The sequence below is a fragment of the Ambystoma mexicanum genome, chromosome 1p (genome assembly GCF_040938575.1).
Source record: "Ambystoma mexicanum isolate Mex_15411 chromosome 1p, UKY_AmexF1_1, whole genome shotgun sequence".
In the NCBI taxonomy this organism is placed as follows: domain Eukaryota; kingdom Metazoa; phylum Chordata; class Amphibia; order Caudata; family Ambystomatidae; genus Ambystoma; species Ambystoma mexicanum.
The window spans coordinates 1,460,836,588-1,460,858,699 of NC_090921.1; the positions used below are offsets into that span (position 1 = coordinate 1,460,836,588).

The 22,112-nt window shown below is 45.8% G+C and overlaps 1 protein-coding gene across 2 annotated transcripts in view; it reads right to left on the bottom strand.

Moving 5' to 3' along the window:
* LOC138455450 (deoxyribodipyrimidine photo-lyase-like) overlaps positions 1-22,112 on the bottom strand; it is a 392,352-nt gene that overhangs the window by 226,375 nt on the left and 143,865 nt on the right. For both annotated transcript variants that reach the window (XM_069607107.1, XM_069607108.1), the window contains exon 4: positions 4,552-4,636. In XM_069607107.1, the coding sequence (XP_069463208.1) occupies positions 4,552-4,636 (85 nt within the window). The remainder of the gene's footprint in view (positions 1-4,551; positions 4,637-22,112) is intronic.

The following is a 22,112-nucleotide window of genomic DNA, read 5'->3' on the forward strand; positions in this document are numbered from 1 at the left end:
TCGCTAACGGAGTTAATTGTAAGAATAGGGCTTAGAGTAGGTTTTCTTTTAGTTGGTGAATAAAGTAACTTGTTGAACATGTTCATTAGTGTGTCTCCTATGTCCACACAGTGCCTAAATTGCAGTGTTCTCAAATCCCAGCTTCACCATTTAACTAAAGTGTTTGACCTTGGGCACATCATTTTTTCATACTGAGTTTGTGCCAACATTACAAGTCCGTTTATACTTTTGTAAAAAGCGTCAATCATAATAACAGACTACAGAGTGCCTCCTTGAATTATAATATTGTTCATACGCATATCACAGCCATTTGTCCTCTTGGCTCACTCATGACATGACAAAGGTTTTCAATGTAATTTGCCATGATGCCTTAGAATAGTTGATAGATTTCATTTTCACTCCTGTGGCTGTCATAGGAGATCTTCTGAATGGTCACTTCTGTTGATATCAAATGTCAATATTTGTACAAATTAGGGTGCGCTGCATCCCTCGCACGTCTTTTGCTGCACACAGGGCCATGCAAATCCTAGAACAGGCCCTGCACACCATTATTGCAAGCTTTCCCCAAATGAAGTAGTACAGCACAGGTACACAAAGTGTAAGGTTTCATCACACAGAACAAAGGCAGCGCATGGGCAGCACCTTGTTTACTCATACACACAACAGGCAGAGAGCACAGCGTGAATAGTGGCATTAGCACATTCAGGCGTTGGCATCTAATCTCAGGGATTGGTGGCAAACTTCCACTGCACCTGTCCACTCCTAGGCGACTCATTATCATGAGTTAACAACACTCATGGAATTGATCTACCATAGGAGTGAGATACGAGAGACTAATGAAGATTTCGTTGTTTCATACAAATATTAGAAACGTCACTTCCTGTAATAGTTGTCCCAATGCCTGTTAAAAAGCATCCACGCCGCACATCAACAAGCCTACGTCCCACCTTCTCAGTGCACATAATATGCTCCTAAGTGCGCTATATAAATTCAAATAAATGAATAAAACAAATAATATCTGGAGCTACTGTGCTGCGTTTGAAGCCACTACAAAAATACCACGTCTGGCAATGCGGGAGGAACCCACCTTAAACCCACACAGAATGTAATGTTTAATGACGACCTTGGATATAGCATAGTGGCACATATGGTACAAGAATGGCCGACGCCTGCAGGGGAAGAATGCAAACGTGGGATGGGAGGGGAGTATGTAAGTATGGGACATTTACAATAGCTTGTACTTATATAGTGGAGATAGTGGTTGGTTGTTGAGGCAAATGCAATATCCTAAAATGCTACAACTAAAAACAAAGGTCACTTCTTTTGTGGTTCATGCAGCACTATGGCCGATGTTGCTGTTTACTATTGGTACCACTCTAAAGAATGGTAAGGATCCAGGTAAAATGAGTATGCCCTTTATGAATTACGTGAGTCGAATAGCCTATCTACTGCCACTGTGACTGCACTATTAAAGTGCTTTACTTCCAATAAAATGTAAATCGTGAGCAGTACACTAATCGGATATGCTGGCTGGAGAAGTTTCATTAATGCCATAATGTTTGTAAATTGAGAGGAAACGCAAACCATACATTTTTGGGAAATGCTTTCAGCGCCCCAAAACCAATCAAGAATGCAAAGTGCTGAAGAGTTTGCCACTGCCTGCCTACCGATCCCAGACAGATTAGGCCTAAACAAGTAAAGTGGTAGTCCAGGCAGCATGTAGTATCCTTTCAGACGGATTACTGCAGATGTAAAAGTGATCACTGATCAAACACTACTTAACCTATTTGCATTTGAGGAACACTATGGGATAGTATGAAAGCAAGGTGGTGACGAGGAGAAATACCACGAAGTGAAGTGTGTGAAAGTCACGTCTTGGCAGAGAAAAAAAAAGACTGACAAAGTAAAACAAAAGTGTATATGGAATAATGAAACAGTGGCAGAAGGGAAACCTGTGTTAGCAAGGAAGTTCAAGTAAAGTCACTGAACATTACGAAGTGCCAATGGTTATCGGTTGCGTAACCTGTGATGGGTGGACCGTGTGGTCTGACAACTGCGCCCAGACCGAATGCCCCTACTTGGAGTGAACCAAGGAAAATCAAGAGGCTGAAGCTGTAATGCCTAATAAATTTTCAAGTGACTAAAAGGAAGATTAATTAATAAAGCTGGTGAAAAGCCTGAAAGGTTACAAAGTAGATTTGCTAAGAAAGTTGAATTGAAAGTCAAGAGAGCTGTCTTCTTGGGGAAGGGAACCTCAAGACCTTTTTTGTGGAACTGTGCTGAACCTTGGAAAGGGAACCCAGAGGACATTTTGTGGAACTGTTTTGAACTTGGAAAAGTAGAAGCTGAAAGGAAGCCAGGAGCTGGAAGAAGCTCACAACATTATTTTGAACACTGTTTCTTTAGTTGTTGACATCTGTACACATTGTATATCTTTAGTTGTGAGGGCAATTATAGGTTTTGGAAGCATACAGACCTTTGAGTTGAAATTGATACACACTATGCTTTCTTTATGAAGGGAAATTCCACCTTAGCGTAGGGCAAGTTAGGTCTTACTCCATTCTGACATTGAAGAAATAAACCTTTGCTTTTAGAAAAAGTGAATCTGTTGTCTGCATGCTTGCATTTGCCAGGCATTGCTATTAGATGTCCAGGTACTCGCACCATTTAGCACCTGCTGCCATCAATGGGCAGATAATACCCCTACAGCTATGCCTTTTCCGATTCTATATCTATATCGGTACCTTTCCTCTCTTCCACTCATCCATGCTGTCCTTCGCCTTCATTGCACTTTTCATTCATTTTAGCTATACTAACCCTTCCTGCAAAGTGCAACATTGCTGCCATTCTTTACTACCCATCACTCAAATACCATTCCATCCCTGCAATGTTCCTCAAAATCAAGGTTTGCCTATACTAAATGCCCACAACGTGTGTACTAAGCAAACACTGAATGGTTGGATATCTCGTCTAAGTAAACATGTCCTTGGCAGAGTATCTTTGGGATCGGTTTGGTTGAAGAATCTGGCAACCAGCCCAACTCTTCTTTGGTTTATGTGATCTGAGTTTTTTGGCTTGAGCTATTAGGTGTCGCTTTTGAAACCTAGAAGCCGAAACTATTGCACTGGAGTACAGATAGGGAGGAATGACATATAAGGAGGTACATAGATTTTGCGCTGGAGTACAGATCGACACAACATTTGGCACAACGGTTTTTCCTTAGGTCCCAATCTGTCACAGCAAATAATCTGCTTGAATAGTCTGTAGTATGTTTCCTTCCTAATGTATCTCAGCCTGTGATAGGCGGGCTTTTTGGACAAACTCCTACCCTGATTTTGAAGGAACAATCTCTGTCCGATGATTTGTATGTGTTATGTTTGTGTGAATTAATTTATTACATGTTGCTGCTATGATAAAGTATTTATAATATGAGGGCAGTTTATTTTAAAACACTGTCAGGTAGAGAACCTTGTGTAAGAGAATCTAGGACAATTATTAAAACTTTTTTCCATTGCAGTCTGTGGTTTTGCATGGTTTGGCTTTGTTACCACCAGCACGGCACGTCATATTGGTTGCTTCTAAATGTTTGTTGAAATTGTTATTTTCTGCCTTGCTGATGGATCCGATTCAAATCTCGCAGATGTTACTGTCAAATTACATTTTAATTGGGTGTTCCTTCCATAACAAATGTGTGGTGTGTAACTGGTAATAGATGTGGCTTGCAGTGTAAGGTTTTATAAATGAAATATATATTGGGTAAAAAGCCCTGACAGATTTGTCTTGAATATTAAGCATTCTAATTAACAGTTTGCAGATAGTGAAGGAGAAAAATAATGCTGAAATATAGAAATTATAGTAATTATTTTAATTTATAATTTAATACCAAATAAATGCTGCAACATACAGACATAATACACAAACAACTAAGCCTCCCTATCAACAGTTCCTAGTTATAACTGCCAAAAAGTAAGGAAATGGTAGTGATCCGACTCCTCTGACCTGACCGGTACGGTATAGTGCTGTGCGCCCTGAGGAGCACTTGACCCGCTAGGCATCAAAACCTGGTTCTACCACTGCCGGTGAGGACCGGTGTGTCGGGTTACTGTCAAGTGCATGTTGGGCGAGCTCCTGGGACATGGGCTTTGGAGAGAAAGTGTGTGAAGGCCATACAAAAAGGTCATGTAATGGAAAGCTAAACACTCAGATTTGAAGGAGGAAGTCAGAGAAAAGGAAACCGAGAATTGCAAGCAATTAGAGGTCATCGCAACAGCCTTCTCCAATGAAAGACTTCAAAAGGAGGCATCTATCTTCGTCATAAACCACTCATTTCACAAGGACAGCCCGACTGGCAAAGTCGCCCAGACGAGCAGCCTAAGCATTTAGAGGGGGCTTGTGGCAGTGTGCATCACTCTGCTTTTGTTGAAATTGTGGAGCTATAACAGGGGTATAAAGCCATATCCTTGGGAAACAAATTGGCCAATGAACTAAACAATGTTACACTCGAAGTGGAAATGCATGCTGAATCACATTTTTTGTTGAAATATATCTTACCATCACTGAGAAAGTTTTCCAGGCATTTGTAAGCACCGTCTTCACTGAAATCCCAGGTTTTCCTTATGGTAGCTGCCCAGTCAATCTGCAGGGGCAGAAACCAATAAAAAATCTCAGTATTCCTACTTCTATTTCCACCAAGGCATCACCACTGCCCTGCACTCACATCAGAATACCTAAAATGATGTATTTTAGTGCGTTTATCAGTTTGTAAACCTCACCCCTTTTTTCTATATATAAGCACAGACCAACTACAAGCACAGACCAACTACATGTTTAATCCACAGGGGAATGTTCTGCATGTATTCAATTTACCCCTAAAAGCAAAGCATGTACGTCTGTATAATACACTCTCCATTAATGTACCAACAAAGTACTAATCTACTTATGAAGCATCACGTTTTTTTAGTAGTTAGTACTGCAACAGCTGAATAAGTGGATCAACTACACGACTAATGTACTGCCTGACGCATATGCAAAGCGTTGAAGGAATGGTATGATGTACGAAAAGCACAAGAGGGAGCATAATAGCTGGTTCTATCTTAAGATATTAATTGAAATATACCCAAAGTAAAAACGATGGTCAATAATATACATTTTACATCAAAAGTCATGCAATAAGTGAGAAATGACACGCAAATATCAAACATGCCCTTTACTCCACCCGCCAGCCCCCAATTACCCAAGCACCTAACAAGTAACATGGTGTTCATATGAAACATGGGGGAAGCCATGAAAATTCTACAGCCATCATCCGAAAACTGAGATGTGAAGTGAACTTGTCCCACATTGAACTCATTCAGACAAGGGTCTTAAAACAGGTACCGTGATTCATACTTGAGCAATATTGTTTTAAATATATTATGTTTAAAACTAGAATGTGTTATTATATGATCAATCTCTATTTTCAGATATAACTGCCAGGTTACATATTCAGCAAATGCAACAGGAAACGAGAAAAACGTCATATTTGCTAAACCATACCATTTCAAAACCTAATGCTACAGTAACGTAAAATATAGTAAAGAATCTGGAGGTTACGTCCCTCCTTCCCTCCTTTCTTGGGGTGGCGGGGGATCCATTCCCTTTTGAGACTAGGGAGGCTAGCCCGCTAAGCAAAAGCCTCCCTAGGAATTTGGGAAGCGGGACCTCGCTGGGAGAGGCTTCCCTCAAGGGGACAAGGACTCCCATTTCCATAAGTAAGACATTTTCTGCATACATGTGGACCCGAGAAACGGATCTTAAATAAAACTGTGGGACTCAAAATAACATGGAAAGTGCCTTTGGATGTTTGGTCAAGACAATGCTGGTCTCTCCATGGGCTTGACCGCTGAACATATAAAACACGCCCCTTTTGTGGCATGCAGCGAGAATAAAGGCACGATCACCTTTGAATGGAGGAGGTGAAGCAATACCCAGAAGCAAGCCTCAGACGTGCTGATGTCATTAAGGGCAGAGCTGCAACTGCACCGCAGAGACAGTGGAGAAGGGGAGGGACGCCAACGATGAGGCACCGAGTTGGGCGTAGTCGGCGAGGCCAAGCATAGCCGGTTTTATGTAGAGGCGTGACCACGCGAAGGACGTGGTGGGCCCGGGTCCCGAAAAACTACGCCAATCCCAGAGGGAGGAACAAATCCTCTGCTTGCAACTGAGTTGAGGAGCACAGAAGCGCTGAGACAAGCGGAACAGCAAACTCGCTCGTGTCCAGGACCGAACACCAGTATCCAGAAAGCCGGGGATAATGGCATCGTTACCAAGCAGACGCCACCTCACTCAAGCAAACCCTGCGATGGAGAAGGTACCTGGGGTTGATCATAGTACAGGGGGAGTGGAGAGACCAGAGAGTCTAAGGGGTAAAGGAAGGGTTACCCTAAACTCCTACCAGGGGCATACAGGCCCAGAAAGAGAGACGGAAACAATTAATCATAAGGGTTACTGGAGCCCCAAATAACCTGAATATTGCTATCAGCCAAACGGCTCACACAAGCTCTGGAGAACCAAGAGAGACATATGCGAATAGGCGGTCGCCAATACCTCGGGGAGATGAGTGAGACATAGGGACAGAGAAATCCAAGTGAGCCAGAGGGCCCCAATAAGACATGTGGAGAGCAAATTCAAGGGGTACATAGACAACCAAGACGTGAACTTAGTGGGAAAAAAACATACACGCAGTGTAGAAGGATTAAGGAGGTATCCCTCCACCAACGACAACCTGGACATTTGATTTTTTTTATTTTGGAAACTTGAGATACTTTTGGAACTTTGACAATAAGGGCAAGAACAGTTAAACCCAGAGGAGCGGTTTTCAATCAATAAGCATTGGATCCGAATCCAGGAGGCATCCCTGGAAACCCTAAGTGAGATTGGGGTGAATAACTTTGAAGGCAGGACACTCTACCTAGTTTTCTTTTATTTTTTTCTAAGTGGTAGAACCAGTTCAGTGGATAGGTTTCGACAGAGGACCATTTTTGTTATTTTGACTATTGATGAGCACCCTTAGTATAATTTATTAGGAAGGGAACACCACTTTTAGCAATTGGGCTTGCAAGGCGTTATCTTTTAAGTTAAAAATAAAACCCTTTCATATCATGTCCTCTGGTCCAGGTCCTTCTTCTAGGTTGCCACAACATATTAGACTCACATTCATTCTTGTTGTGGACCTAAGAACAGGAAGTTTAAGGAGTGTCTATTCTATTGTTTATTTTTAAATGCATTAATGTAGCAGAATGCATTTAAGATAAACTGTTTTTAGTCAATTAAAAACTTCACTGACAAAATGAGTTGAGCACTAGTAGAAACAATATCCCTTAATTTTACATATCACAGGGAGTTGGAGTACCTATAGTATGTCTAACCCAAAAATACAAAGTCAGGAAATACATTTGTTTTATTATTGAATTTTATTCACAGATTTGAAGAATAGCCTTGTTGGTCTGAAAACACGTGTTGGCATAAACGTTAACTTTGAAGGTCGTCATGAAAATGTTATGTAAACCTTTTCTCAAAAGGATCATTTCAAGAAAGATGCTCCAGAGTGATTCCAAGATGGCTGCCGCACCCTGAAGATGTGAGTGCGGTGCACTCCGATGAGCCCTGAATAGCGAACAACACGGATTCAGTCCTGAAAGCAGACTGCCTGGCAGAGTGTGTTCTACTGAACCCCCAGAGGTATAGGGGACGACAGAAGCTAAAAGCGGATCCCAGCGTTTTATCTGTTCAGAGAACGCCAACATCACGTTTTGAATGGGGAGCGGCTTGGCAGACGTGGCTCTGCAGAATATGACTCTGCCTCTGGATTGAGGGACAGTTGGGTTGTGCGTCTTCGGAAGAATTATACTGGCAGGAGTTCTCCTGAAGGGAGCCTGCAGCCATACCAGCTTACCTGCTGCAAGAAAAACAGCCGCAGCCACAACACGGCCTCATATAAGGTTGGTCTCCCTCCCTCCCTATTAAGGAGCCATAGTCCTCGACCCCAGCATCATTTATAAGGGCTATATTGGCACTTCCCACAGGGAGTTACACATTTTCTGCACTGCATGGAATAACAGGCCTGCCATATGACTTGGTTTCCTTCAATATTGCTTGGGGAGTCGAGTCTGCATCTTCACACATACTCTCATGATGGTGGGGCTGTACAAAACATAGCGGGACAAAACAAACAGAGGGTATGTTAATTCGGCAACGCCCAGTGACATCATTTGGAATATGAAGCACCAGTCAGCAAATTCATGCGCAAATAAGCAAGTCAGTGAAGAGTTTGCCCTCTAGGTTGGCTGATCTTCACCAGACGCCGTATTAGACATTTAGTCAGTTTGCGCCATATCATAATCCGAGGAGGAAAAAGAAGCATTCCCAAGCGGGACCTACTAAGGATTAGCAACCTAAATTGAATCCTCTGCAGAAACTGTGGGCATCTGGCCAGACTCCACCTTTGCCGGGAAATACTCTGACACGCTTTCCTCCAGCAGAACTCAATAACCTGGATACGGAGATGGCTGCGTCAAAAGAGGACTTTGCTACAAGCTTGCAGGAGTTCCAGGATAGATTTTTGGCCTCTTTTCGGCAACAGTTCACTTCGTTCACCACAGAGATCAGACAGTCACTTCAGAGTTTGGTAAAGGGATTCTCTCTTTAGGGGAACGTGTCGATAGCAATGAAAGTGTGCTCTAAGAACTGTCTCGGGAGTCCACACAATCTGACATCGCTCTGCAAGAGCTCACCAGGGTGACACACAACCTTGAGGTACACTGAAGATTTGGAGAACAGATCACGCTGCTACAACATACGTATTAGAAATTTGCCGGAATCCATCACTGAAGCGGACCTGAGAGAATCAGTAATTCACATCGTCACAGACCCGATTGCAGAAGATGCCACGCCAGTGGTTTTGTTAGACAGCCTCCACAGAACAGGTCCCAGAAGATCTGATCAGGACATCCTGGCCGCATGCTCTTCTTATCCTCAAAAGCAGCCGATCCTCAGGAAAGCACGAAAAACGCTACTATTACGTATAATGGAACGGAGATCCAGTTGTTTAAAGACTTGTCACAAGTAACCCTCCAAAAGCGACGAGAGATGCAGCCAGTGGTAAAAACGCGCCAATCTAGGGGAATTAAGTATAAGTGGACCTTTCCCTTCGGTCTGCTACTATGCAGGGCAGACAATACAGAATTACCTCTCGAGAAGCTGGGTGGACTCTACTTCAAATTGAAAATCAAGAATTGAAAGTTGCTCCGGAGACTGTGGACAAGCGCACTTCTCAACAGAACAAACCTTGGGAATGGTCAATGCCAACTCAATGGGGGGAAGGGAGGGACAGGGCGTAACAACAAAAAGACTGGCAAACTCGACTTCGAGGCCCCGTTTCTAAACCATCAATGGAACCATCAGGATGAAGGGGTACACAATCAGGGAAGTAGATACGAATTGTGCCTATGACTGGATATGAAGCCTATTTAAGCCAGGGTCCCGGAACATATCATCTTGGGCTCAATCTGTTCAGCTAACAGATGGGGGTACTAGGATGCCCCGCAGGCCACCTTGGGGTTAAAGTTGACCCATGGCCGGGGCCTCTTGCCTTGGGAATTATTAGCAACTATGGCTCACGGAAGGGGACTATCTTAGGGGGTCTAGAGGGGGAAGTTGGGTTAGGGGCAAGAGGAGGGTGCCCGCAGGGGGTAAGGGGTGGTTTCAGCATGGTATAATTATGATACTATAGAAATTCAAGTGTGGGTATTTTTGCTTTTTTATATATAGACTTGATTTAGCCCAGTATTCAAGTGTCCTAAATGCCCCAGCGAAACACAGGAAACTGGACGAACTCTTGGGCCGTAACCAACTGGACTTGGTGGCGCTCCAAGAGACACACATCTGACAAAAGGATAGACCAACGTTTCATTTGAGCCGTTACCCTGTGCTGATCCAGTCTAACGCAACTAACAAGGTTGCTTCAGGAACCCCTCCTGCCCTGTACTAGGAGTGTAAATAGAGGCCACTGTGAATTTCCTTGGATCCAAAGCTATAACAATAAACACAAAGCGGCCCTCCCGATGTATCTTCGTGCGGAGCACCTTGATATGTGAGGCGGCTCTCATCGCAATCGATGAGAGCCGCCTTACATATCAAGGTGCTCCGCACAAAGATACATCGGGAGGGCCGCTTTGTGTTTATTGTTATAGCTATGGGTCCAAGGAAATTCAAAGTGCCATCTATAAATACTCCTAGTACAGGTCAGGAGGGGTTCCTGAAGTCCACCTTGACACTATTGCAAGCTTTCGGAGAGGGTGAGATAGTGCTATTGGGGGATTTAAATCTAGCTTAGGGCCCATCCAGGGGCCGTAGCGCAACTACCTACTCAGCACAATCGGGGCTATCGACTGCTCTCAAACAGAAAGTAGCAGATCTCGCCCTAGTGGATGTCTGGCCTAATATTAAAGGGGAGGATCGGGGCTATACTTTTTATTCCCATGTCCATCGGTCCTTTTCTCGCATAGATTACGTCTGGGTAACAAAGCCGCTTTGGGGTCCGGTAACACAAATTTCTTGTCTTGTGATATCATTATCAGATCATGCTCCTCTTTTAATGGATCTGGCATTGGACTGGAAGGCACAGGGGGGGTCTGGGGCTGGCAATGTCCATACGAAAATTGGGGGGGATGCTATTGTAGTAAAAAAGCTAAGAGGCCAAGATAGTGGAATTCTTTGAGCTCAATCAGTCTCAAACAACATCAGTAAATATTCCGTGGGATGCTTTTAAAACAAAGATCCGTGGGACTTTCTTAGCTAAAACAGCGTATAGACACAAGCTCAAACTTGCCTTGGAAATAGAATTGGAGCAAGAGTTAAAAGAAATAATGTGTAAAATGCTAACGAAAACAAATCCGTCTATTCAAAGAGCTTACAGAGCGGCTGCTGGGAAATACAATTTACTCCATGCCAAAAAAGCTGAAAGGTCTTTATTATACATCAGACAAAAATGTTCTCTAAAAGCCCACAGGCCAGATCGCTTGCTGGCTAACCTGCTGCGTCAAAGAACTGCCTCCCGAACCATTCAATCAATACAAACCTCTTCCGGGGATTCAGTCACAGAAACACCCCAGATTATTACGCAATTTTTAAATTTCTATTCAAACCTATATGGGTCAGAACACCCAGAGCACCGTACACAGGAGCTTTACCTGGCATCGGCTCCTCTCTCCCGAAAAACATATGAGGAACGAGAAAGCCTTTAGGGAGAGATTAACGCTGAGGAAGTATTACGGGTCATAAATTCTCTCCCCCCGAGCAAATCCCTAGAACTGGATGGCTTCTCTGCCCAATTCTATAAAACCTTTCAGAAAGTGTTGATCCCACGACTTGTATCTTTATTTAACTAATTTCCCCAATCAGGGCATATTTCCCCCACTATGGAAGAGGCAACAATAGTTATATTTTTTAAATCAGGGAAAGGTCCAGCCGAGTGTGGCTCATATCGCCCCATCGCCCTTATAAATTTAGATGCAAAAAACTACTCAAAGATTTTGGCCAATAGATTAGAGAACATGCTCCCCTCAATAATACACCCGGACCAGTCGGGTTTATAAAAAAATCGGTATGCCCACAATAACATTAAGCATAATTGGCATATTTTGAAAAAAGTAGCAAAGAAAAGCTCATCGGCAGCTGTCCTTTCTCTTGATGCTGTCTTTTCTTCTCTTAACGCTAACAAAGATGGGCTGCGGCCCAAAAATTGTGTGAAAGATTAAGGTGAATTATAAGAACTGATGACTCTGCTTTTGACCAATGGACAACTGTCCCAACCGACTGCACTCCAAAGAGGCACTAACAGGGATGCCCTATGTCACTGTTGCTGTATGCAATTTCCCTCGAGCCATGTATTGCAAAAATTCAGCAAACAAATGAAATACAAGGGATAACATTCGAGGGGGATCATGCATAAAATAAAGGCATATGCTGATGACATGTTGTTTATAACAGACCCAGTAAATATGCTGACATCAGTAACTATGGAATTAAAACATTATAGGGCAGTGGCAGGGTTAAAAATAAATCATACGAAATCCGAGATCTTAAACGTATCCATTCCCTGGGAAGAGGTGCAGGCTTTGCAGTTGCTGACTCAATTCGGCTGAGCCCAGGATAGAAGAACAAGTCTGCTGGCCTCAGAAATTTTTTTCTCTAGAGGGAGCTGCGCGTCGACGTCCTCCGAGTCGCTGTCCCTCGACAGCCGCCGTATCGATGTCGACGTCATCCTGCCTATAAAGGCCACGCGCAGCGTCCGTTGCTCAGTTCCGTTTTGTAGCCCACAATAATTCTTTCTGGACTAGACTAATCACCCTGAAGGAGCGTAAGCTGCAACAACAAGGGAAGTAGAACTGCGGGGATGGATGGGAGGGTCGATGAGGAATACGTCGGAGGAACATCCCGTCGAAAGAACGTTACAAGGTAAGAAGTAACTTGTTCTTCGAAAGGAATTGTGTCCTCCGACGTATTCCCCATCTTAGATAGGCTCCCATAGCAGTATTCTATTATTGGGGGAGGGAGTACTGACTTCACGCTGTCTTCTATTGATGAATAGAAGACAGTACAGCCCTTCCAAACCTAGTCTCTTGACTGGAGGAGGAATCCAAGTTCTAAAATCGTGTAAAGGTATGGACAGACGACCATGTAGCGGCCGCACAGATGTCTTTAACCGGCACACCTCTTTTGAGGGCCGATGAAGCTGCAATACCTCTGGTCGAATGAGCCCTAAGGTTTTGAGGGGGCTCTTTCCCTGCCAGTTTATAACATTCCAGAATGGCTAGAATGATCCATCTGGAAATGGTCTGCTTAGTTATTGGTAACCCCAGCTTGTGACCTGTGTAACCTACAAACAGCTGGTCTGCCTGTCTTATCCTGGCTAGTCTACTGATGTAAAAACTTAAAGCCCTTCTAGGGTCTAGCCTGTGTAACCTCTCTTCCTCTTTCCCCGGATGAGGAGGAGGATAGAAAGATGGTAGGGTAATCTTCTGAGTGATATGGAATTCAGAAACCACCTTTGGGAGGAAATTAGGCTTCACTTGCAGGACAACTTTGTCTTTGTGAAAGATTGTGTGAGGGGGTTTACAATAAAGAGCTTGTAATTTGCGCACCCTTCTAGCAGATGTAAGTGCTATTAATAAAACAGTTTTAAGGGTAAGGAATCTTAACGAACAAGAATGGAGTGGTTCGAAAGGTGTGCCCATCAGGAAAGTTAGGACTAAGTTTAAATCCCATAGGGGAACTTAGAATGGTCTTGGGGGATAAACATTGGTTAACCCCTTTAGAAACTGTATTACCAAGGGTAACTTGAAATGGGATGGTTCTTCCGCAGTGCGCTTAAAGATGGATAGCGCTGCGAGATAGCCCTTAATGGTGCCAACTAGAAGGCCTGAATTCGCCAAATATAGTAGGAAGGACAAAACCATTGGTGTACCACATGAAAAAGGGTCGATATTCTGTTCTCTACACCAGCTGCAAAATCTGTTCCAACGGCAGCGGTATAAAGACTTTGTTGCTGGCCTCCTTGCCGAAAGCAACACCTCCATAACATCATCAGGGAGGTCCCAATCCTTGTACCTCAGCCTTTCAGAAGCCAAGCGTGAAGGTTGAGGGTTTTGATGTCTGGATGGAGAACCTGACCTCCCTTCTGTGAGAGTAGGTTCTCTTTGAGTGGAAGTCGAATTGGAGGACAGATGGACAAGTCTAGAAGGTCCGGGTACCACGTTCTCCTGGCCCAATCCGGGGCAGTTAGGATCATGGTTCTCCGGAATCTTCTCAACCTCCTGATCATTTGAGGAATGACAGGGACCGGTGGGAACGCGTACAGAAGCGGAAACTCCCAGTCCACTATGAACGCGTCTCCCAGAGCTCCTCTCAGGGGAAATTCCCTTGAGCAGAACAGATCGCATTTTCTGTTGAGGCTGGTGGCGAACAGATCCACCTGAGGGGTTCCCCAAAGGGCGAAGATCTCTTGAAGGACTTCCTGAGCTAGCTCCCACTCGTGGGAGACTGTGCTCTGCCTGCTCAGAGCGTCCACTGTCAAGTTCTTCTCTCCGGCTAGGTGAACTGCTGATAGAGATTCCTTCTTGGATTGCCCAAAACCAGAGCTGCATCGCCTCTCTGCACAGGGGTAGTGATTCTACGCCTCCTCTTTTGTTGAGGTAATGCATGGCCACCGTGTTGTCCGTCATTATCAGGACGTTTTTCCCTTGTGCAGCTGGCAGGAACGCCTTCAGCGCAAGTCTGATGGCTCTCAGCTCTAACAGGTTGATATGTAGTCTGGACTCCGATGGAGACCAACGACCGCTGATGGTCAAGTCGTTGGCGTGGGCTCCACACCCCGTGAGTGAGGCATCCGTGACTACTGTTATCTCCGGCCAGGGTTGCCAGAAATGTTCTCATTTCAGAATGTTCTCCTGACAGGCCCACCACTGAAGGTCTCAAGCCACCCTGTCGGGAACCTGAAGAAGATCTGTCATTCTCCCTGAGAATTGTGACCACTGAGTCCTCGGTGCCCACTGGAGGGATCTCATTCTCAGGCGAGCCTCTGGCACTAGGAAAATGCAGGATGCCATGAGGCCTAGCAACCTCAAAAAGTCGAATGCTGGGAGACGTTGGGCATCTTGGAACTTGGTTACTATCTGTAGAATATCTTGAGCCCTCACCTCTGGTGGCGAGGCTTTTCCCAGGGAAGTGTCCAGGATCGCTCCTATGAACTGGAGTCTCTGCGATGGTATCATTTGTGACTTCTTTAAATTGAGGGAGAAGCCCAGTTTGTGAAGGGAGTGGCACACGTGATTTAGCTGGATCTGAGCTTGTTCCGAAGAAACAGCCCTGATCAACCAATCGTCCAGGTAGGGGTAGACGTGAATCCCTTCCCTCCTTAGACTTGCCGCCACTACCGACATTAACTTGGTGAAGACCCTCTGGGCGGAGGTCAGCCCAAATGGCAGCACTCGAAATTGATAGTGAGAGTTGCCAATTGCGAACCTCAGGTATTTCCTGTGTTTGAGATGGATAGGCACATGGAAATAAGCGTCCTGAAGGTCCAGAGATACCAACCAGTCCTGGAACTGAAGGGCCTGGAGGATCTGAGAAAGAGTGACCATCTTGAATTTGTCTTTCCTGAGGAATTTGTTCAATTCTCGCAGTCCAAGATGGGTCTCAGTCCTCTGTCTTTCTTTGGAATGAGAAAGTAAGGGGAGAACCAGCCCTTGTTCCTCTCCGCTACAGGTACCGGTTCTATGGCACCTTTCTCTAGCAGGTCCAAAATTTCCTGCAAGAGGAGTGGATCTGGAGCTTTCTGAGAGCTGATCCCCGGTGGATGACTGAGGTATGCGTAGGAAAGGCACGCAGTAACCTTGGGCAACTGTTTCCAATGCCCAAGCATCTGACGTGATAGCCTGCCATACCGCCAGATGTTGAGTCAACCTGCCTCCTACAGGTGTCCTGTGAGGGAAGTCCTCAGAGTGGTTTTGGGGCGGCTGATGCAGATGCCGATGGTAAAGAGGCACCTGCTGCTGCTGCGGCGGCTTTTGAATATCTACCCCGTCCACCTCGGGTAGTTCTTCTTTGTCCCCTTTGAGCCGGTAGTCCTCTACCTCTTCCGAATGCGGAGTAGAAGCGAAAGGACTTGCCCCTCGCAGAGGTTCCTGTGGGACGAAAAGGTGTCTGACGGATTGCAGCGCCTAGGGATTTTGCTGCTGCTTTTGAAGTTTCTCTAAACTGTCATCCGCCTTTTTCCCGAACAAAGAAGAGCCATTGAATGGCATGTTCAAGAGCCTGGCTTGCACATCTGGGGCAAAACCAGATTTTCTCAACCAAGCAAATCTCCTGGTTGTTGTACTTGCCGCCATTGCTCTGCTGATACTGTCAGCCGAATCAATGCCCGTCTGGAGGGATTCGCACATAGCGTCTTTACCGTCCTGTATGACACTCAGGAACGCATCCCTTTCTTCTCCCTCCGGGATGCAGTCAGCCGCTGTAGAAGCACACTCCCAAAGTGTATGGCTGAATCTAGCAAGGGTGCAAGTAGCATTAACAGATTTTAACGCCATGCTACATGCCGAAAAAACTTTCTTTGCCATAGCATCATATTTTTTATCGTCCCTGTCCTGTGGGACGGTAGGATAAGCCGTCTTGACATCGGTAGAAGATGCTGCCTGTACCAACAGACTTTCTGGGGATGGGTGTTTTGACAAAAACTCTGGGTCTGTAGAGGATACCCTGTATTTTGTAGACAGTTTTTTATTTACTGCCGGGACGACATCTGGTGTTTCCCAGTTCGTCATAATCTTCCTCTGAAGAGCTTTATGAAAAGGCACCACAGGATCCTCCTGTGGGCCTTTGTCAAGAATATCCGTGAGGTCATCTTGTTGGAAAGATTGTGAAGGTGCAGACCACCCCATAAACTCTGTGATCCTGGCCATTAAGGCTCTATAGGGGGTTTCAGCATGCTCCCCCGGGTCTGGCCCAGCAAACTCCACATCAGGGGAGGTGTCTAACCCACTTGCCTCATGTAAGGAATCATGAAGATCCTTTAACCTGCATTCTTCAGAGGAAAATTCCTCTCTAATTGGGGTTACAGGTCCCTGCAACTCAAATGTGTCTTCCTGTTCAGACAATTCACCCTCTTCCATAATTGAGGACATAGTTCTCAATTGTTCTGAACTCATAAAGGGTGTAAACCCCATTTCCAAGGCAGAGGGTGCCGAACTTGTCATAATCGGCCTCGAAAACGTCGATGTCGTCGACGCCGAAGGCTTCGAGCGTGGCGTCGAAAACAAAGGCGGAGGCCTCGATGACCTCGACAGAATTGGGATTCTGCTCGACAATCTCAAAGCCATCGTCATCGAGGACCTGGGGATAGTCACTGGGTGTGTCGTAACCGTGTCTTTTCTTGGCGTCGACGCCGGTGTCGAAGCTTGCGTCGAGTCGACAGACCCGTGTGTCGAAGGTCCCTTCGACAACAGCGTCGAAGACACCGACCTGGGCGTCGACGGAACCTTCGAGGAAGGTTTGGAGGTCATAGTCCTACTCGAGGGTTCGAGACGCGCTCGAGAGGTTTTGTCATGATCTCTGCTTCCAAAAGATTAGGACTTGCCCGACTCCCTTGGAAGCAGACCCATAACCCCAGTTCCGAGTGCCAGCCAGTCCCAATTGGGACCTTTTGGACCCTGTCCTGGCGCCAGTGGCACCAGGCTCATAAAGATGCCCAGTCCCAGCGCTGGAAGCGCCGGGCTCATAATGCTTGGGTGGACTTACCTGCAGCAGACCATGCTGCTTACTTACCTGCCAGTTGAACCCCTGATCCTCTTCTGTTTGGGACTACTTTTCCTGTTGGGTGGGGCAGGAGCCACTCCCTAGGTTCAGAACACTGGAACTCTTCTGGAAAGCAGGAACTCTTTTCTTAGGCGTGGCTGTGGAAGGAGACACCTAAGCACTACAGGAGGCTATTTAAACCACACCCGATGGATGAATCTTGCTTTGCGTTATTCTGCATTCTCTGCAGCAGAACGTTCATCGTGTCTTCTGCTTCTGATCCTGGGCCTAAGGGAACAAAGGCTTACCATCCTGGAATCCAGTCTTCAGCAGCACCTGTAAAGACAAAGAAAGAACAGGTTAGCACTACGGTCTTCAGTGGCAGCGCATCTCTTACCTGGTCCATCGGCTGTCACCAACGCCTCGCGCTGCATTCCGGCATCTGAAAGACAAAGGCTTACCTACTCTTCGCATGCTCCGGAGGTCTTCGCACTGCATTCCGGCATCTGAAAGACAAAAGCTTACCAGCTCTTCGCACGCTCCGGAGGCCTTCGGCGCTGCATCCCGCATCTGAAAGACAAAAGAAGGTGTGTTTAAAGACATTGGGCAACTTTATTACTCACGTGCCATTACTCCTTCCCACGCCGAATCCAGTGGGTATTCCAGCACCCTTCAGCTTCTCTAAAGCTCCGAACTTGTACCTGCAAGATAAAAGGGACAGTTAGTGCGCATCGTCAAGCAGGCTATAAGCGCTTACTTACGTGCTTCCAGGCGCTTCTATTCCTCACGCGAGTTCGATCCTCAACTCTCATCAGCCCGCCATCGCCGGAACCTTGCAAAACAAGAGATATCATTACAAAAGACTTTTAAGACATTTGAAGTGCCCAGAACTTACCGTTCGTGCAGTTAACGACGGACAGCAGTCCTCTGAGGTCAAGAGGCCTGCACCCTTATCCAGTGAAGAAACTGGTTACGGCACCCTGCCCCGAGGCAGATGGAGAGCTCGGCGTTCACTTACCTAAGGTGAGGGTGTTAACCTTTGGGGTTCTACAGGAGAAGAGAAAGGGAAGAGGAGAGAGGCACCCAATAACCCCAGTTCATTAATCCCATATTTTCTATCTGCAGACATCTTACTCTTCGAGTCAGACATACAGTGCACAGAGGTCCAGCCCAAAGAGCCAACCGTGTGTTACACATCACCTTTGAAGATACAGCATTCACCCAGTCAAGACCGGCGCCTCTACGGGAATCAGGTGAGCGTTACAGAACGCAAAGCCTATCGCAAAACTCCCACCCAGGCGCTATGGAAACCTCGGATACCGACCAGCTAGCCCAGTTACTTGGGGAACTAAGAGCAGAAGTGCATGCAGCCCGTCAGGAAACGAATGCTCTAAGAAGGGAACTGATTATTTCCAAGGAGCGAAGAGACGATCTCGCTAGACAATTGCTACAGTCACAAGCCGGACAAACTCCGTTACCCGCATCAGGGGCAAATCTTCCTTCAACATCCTCTACGAACCCAGTGCAGATCAACCTACCTGGGAATGTACCTCTGGCTCCGCCCGAACGATTTTCTGGTGACCCAAAGAGGTTTGCAGTATTTATTAATCAGTGCCGGTTGCACTTCTTATGCCGGCCAGCAGCCTTTCTAACTGATCAAGCTAAGGTAGCTTTCGTGCTTTCGTACCTTAGTGGCAATGCGGCAGACTGGTCGATCCCTCTAGTTAATCAAGATGATCCGGTTCTCCATGATTTTCGAGCTTTTCAGCTCAGTATGGAAAAACTGTTTGCAAGACATTCACAGGGGCAGGCCTTGGACAATGAGCTCCTTTCATTGCGACAGGGTAATCAAGACCTTTTGGCTTATATTGCGTCTTTCAACAGACTGATAGTGGAAACTCGATGGCCTGAGGACAAAAGGATTACGCTGTTTTATAGAGGTCTACGTGGAGAGCTCAAAGATGTGTTAGCCCAAGTAGTGAATCCCCCGCAAGACTGTTCGGACTATATTGACTTAGTCGTTCAAATTGACCACAGACTGCAGAACAGGAAGGCCGATCGTTCCAAGTTTGATGCTCGAGTATTTTCCAAACCACCAACTCCTACCAAAGGAGTAGACTCCGGGGAACCCATGCAAATAGGGGGCCTGAAAGGACCACTAACACAAAAGGAGCGGGAAAGGAGAAAACAGCTGCAATTATGCCTCTATTGCGGAAACTCGAGGCACTTTCTTCGAGACTGTCCGGTGAAACCAGCCAAGAAGGCAGTAGGAGCTGCAGTTACCAGGGTCACAAACTCTGAGCAGGGAAACAACCTCGCCCGACAAGAATAGAGGTCCTCTTGCCGAGCGTTAAAACCAGTTCCGTGACCTCGCATTTCGTGATACCTATGGTCCTCATTAGCCCTGAACATCCGGATCGATTACATGCGATTGAAGCTTACGTCGACAGCGGTGCCATCGGCAATTATGTGGATCATGAAATGGTTTTGAGGATGAATCTGACTCTTTGTCCAAAGGCTGTAAAGGACGTCATTACTACGGTGGATGGTACGGAGATAGCCACCGGACCAGTAATGCATACCACCCAAGAAGTGACGCTAGTAAGTCAAGATGGACACCATGAGAAGATCGTGTTCGATGTGATCAAGGCCCCCCAGTTCCAGATTATTCTAGGAATTCCTTGGTTAGAGAAGCACAATCCTCAGATCGATTGGCGAGCAAGAACGGTTCAGTTTCCAGAATGTGTCTCCACTTGTCACCCTCGACCTGGTGTTGCACTGGCAGCAATTTCCTCGGAGGTTCCTCAGTTACCTCCTGAATACCTAGAATTCCAAGATGTTTTCCGGAAGGATCAGGCTAACTCTCTACCTCCTCATAGGTCTTATGACTGCCAGATAGACCTGATACCTGGATCTACTCCTCCTTGTAGTAGAATTTATGCCCTCACCGAGCCTGAGAATCTTCACCTCCGACAATACCTGGATCAATACCTAGCGAATGGGTTTATTCGTCCTTCCAAGTCCCCTGCTTCCTCAGCTTTGTTCTTCGTTCCAAAAAAAGAAGGGGACCTTAGAACTTGTATAGATTATCGCGCCCTGAACCAGATCACCGTTAAGAATAGATATCCGTTACCTTTGATCCCTGAACTCCTGGACCAAGTCAGAAAAGCATGCATATATACAAAGCTGGATCTTAGAGGAGCCTACCACTTGGTACGAGTAAAAGAGGGCGATGAATGGAAGATGGCCTTCCGCACCAAGTATGGGCTATTTGAATATCAGGTCATGCCCTTCGGACTTTGCAATGCCCCGGCCGCCTTTTAATATTTTATGAACGATGTCCTCAGAGAGCTCATAGATGTGTGTGTTGATGTTTACATTGACGACATCCTCGTTTATTCTTCATCGGAAACTGAACATCGGAAACACGTGAAAATGGTCCGAGAGATTGCGTCAACACAAACTTTTCGCTAAGTTGGAAAAATGTGTTTTCAACGTGACTGAAGTTGAATTCTTGGGATTCATATTATCACCTAGCGGAGTGCGTATGGATTCAAAGAAGGTCGATGCAATTCTCAAATGGCCATCGCCATCCTCTGTAAAAGGTGTTCAAAGCAGGTTAGGCTTCGCTAACTGTTACCGCAGGTTTATCCCCGAATTCTCTCGAATAGTCCAGCCCATCACCGCCTTGTTAAAGAAAAACAAACGTTTTGAATGGTCTACCGAGGCGGAGCAAGCTTTCCAGAATTTGAAGACTAGATTTATCTCTGCACCGATCTTCAAACATCCTCGCCCAGAACTCCCCTACATCGTTGAAACTGATGCTTCGAGCCTTGCCATGGGGGCAGTTCTATCACAAAAGGGCCCAGTAACCAATCATTTGCATCCCGTGGCATTTTGGTCCCGCAAATTCTCGCCTCCTGAAATCAATTACACTATTACTGATAAGGAACTTCTAGCTATCAAGTCCGCCTTTAAGGTTTGGCGGCATTATCTTCTGGGGGCCCGACACACCGTTACTGTGATTACAGATCACCGAAACCTGCAATATTTGAAAACCGCAAAAGCTCAATCCTCTAGGCAACTCCGTTGGGCACTATTCTTTGCCGAGTTTGACTTCATAATTACCTATCGACCTGGTACAAAAAACGGTAAAGCTGATGCCCTTTCTCGGATGTGAGTGGAAGAACATTTGATCAATCCTAAACCTGTACCTATCATTCCCGAACAAAGAATTCTAGGTGTAATCGCCACACAATCCATAGAGGAAGTTAAGGATAAAGCCAGGCTACTGGTAACTCCAGCAGACATACAGAATTGGCATCTGCAGGGAAAGGACTTTACGGTGAAGGACAACCTATTATATTTCCAAGAACGGTTATACCTGCCCAGCACAGATTTACAGAAAAAGGTAATCTCTTGTTATCACGATTCTTTAATGGAAGGACATCCCGGTATGACCAAGACCTCGGAAAAGATCAAGCGCTACTTCTGGTGGCCGTCTTGGAAAAAAGATATCAGAGACTTTATAATGTCCTGTGGAGTATCCGCCCAAAACAAGAGTCAAAAGGAAAAACCAGCCGGCCTCTTACGCCCTATTGACATCCCGCTTCGCACTTGGCATACGCTTTCTATGGACTTCATCACCGATCTACCTCCATGCTCCGGATACAATACGATCCTAGTAATCGTGGACCTATTCTCCAAGATGGCGCATTTCATTCCACTCAAAGGCTTACCAACAGCAGCAACTCTGGCCCGAGAATTTCTCGAAAACATCG